Genomic DNA, 887 nt, shown 5'->3' on the forward strand with positions numbered 1-887 from the left:
AGCAGCAGTAGGCCCAGTCGGCGATCATACACGGAGACAGTATGACGGCGACCTGGAAGGTGCATCCGGTGGATGTCTAGGGCGCAATCTAGCAACGCACGGTGGAGCAGAAGAAGAAGAGCGCATAGCGCGACATTCGGGGTGGGGGGGTGGTGCTGCACGCACCCACTCGTCGGGGCACATCGCGTGCGCCCACGTGTTTAGCTTCCTGTTCACAGGCGGGAGGCGTGAAGAGGCGCCGGTCACGCCTCGGGCCGCGGCAGCGCGAGTGGTTCGGCGCTTGCACTGCGGCTCGTCCTCGGAGAAGTCGTACCTGCTCGCAGCGGACGCCGTGTGAAGAGGCGCCCTCCGCACCACGCCGTCCTTTCAAGCAGGGGGCACTTGCACTGGTGCCAAGAGTTGTAATACCTGACAGCGACGGGGGGAGGAGGGTGGCAAGGTCGCCGTGAGTGGCGGTGGCGACGGGCGGCTTCGCGGCGTGCAGGGTGCAGACGCCGCGGAGAGGGGGAGAGGAGGAGAGGGGCAGGCAGCAGCCGCGATAGACGCCGCGAATGGGGAGAGGCAGCAGCATAGAGAGGCGCAGAAACAGCGTGTGTCCGCAGCCTCAGAGGGGCGTGTCGTGGTCGCGGGAGAGAGGGAGGCGCGGCGCTGTGCGCGCACATGTAGCAGGCCTTGGCCTGGTTCTGCGTCGGCACCCTCCGGTCGCGCGGCGCAGTCTCCAGCTTGACGGTCATCCTTCCGGCGCCTCTGTGCGAAGGGGGGGGAGCGGCGGCTGTGAGAGGAGGAGGTTTGCGAGCGGATCGGGTCGGTCTGGTCGGGATCGCTGCTAGCTGAGCCCTCTCGCTGGGACCGCCAGCTAGGCTCCAGTGGCCGCCGGGGGACATATC

At 67.6% G+C, this 887-nt stretch overlaps 1 protein-coding gene across 1 annotated transcript in view; it reads right to left on the reverse strand.

The window, feature by feature from the left end:
* Positions 1–750, reverse strand: part of EMIHUDRAFT_432459 (cytochrome c oxidase subunit VIb) — a 1,419-nt gene extending 669 nt beyond the window's left edge. The window contains exons 1-4 of the mRNA XM_005766867.1: positions 661–750; positions 382–408; positions 281–313; positions 166–208 (exon numbers count right to left, since the gene is read on the reverse strand). Of these exons, the coding sequence (XP_005766924.1) occupies positions 166–208; positions 281–313; positions 382–408; positions 661–734 (177 nt within the window). The 5' untranslated portion in view covers positions 735–750. The remainder of the gene's footprint in view (positions 1–165; positions 209–280; positions 314–381; positions 409–660) is intronic.
* Positions 751–887: the final 137 nt, after the last annotated feature.

This window comes from Emiliania huxleyi, assembly GCF_000372725.1.
Source record: "Emiliania huxleyi CCMP1516 unplaced genomic scaffold EMIHUscaffold_5, whole genome shotgun sequence".
NCBI lineage: Eukaryota > Haptophyta > Isochrysidales > Noelaerhabdaceae > Emiliania > Emiliania huxleyi.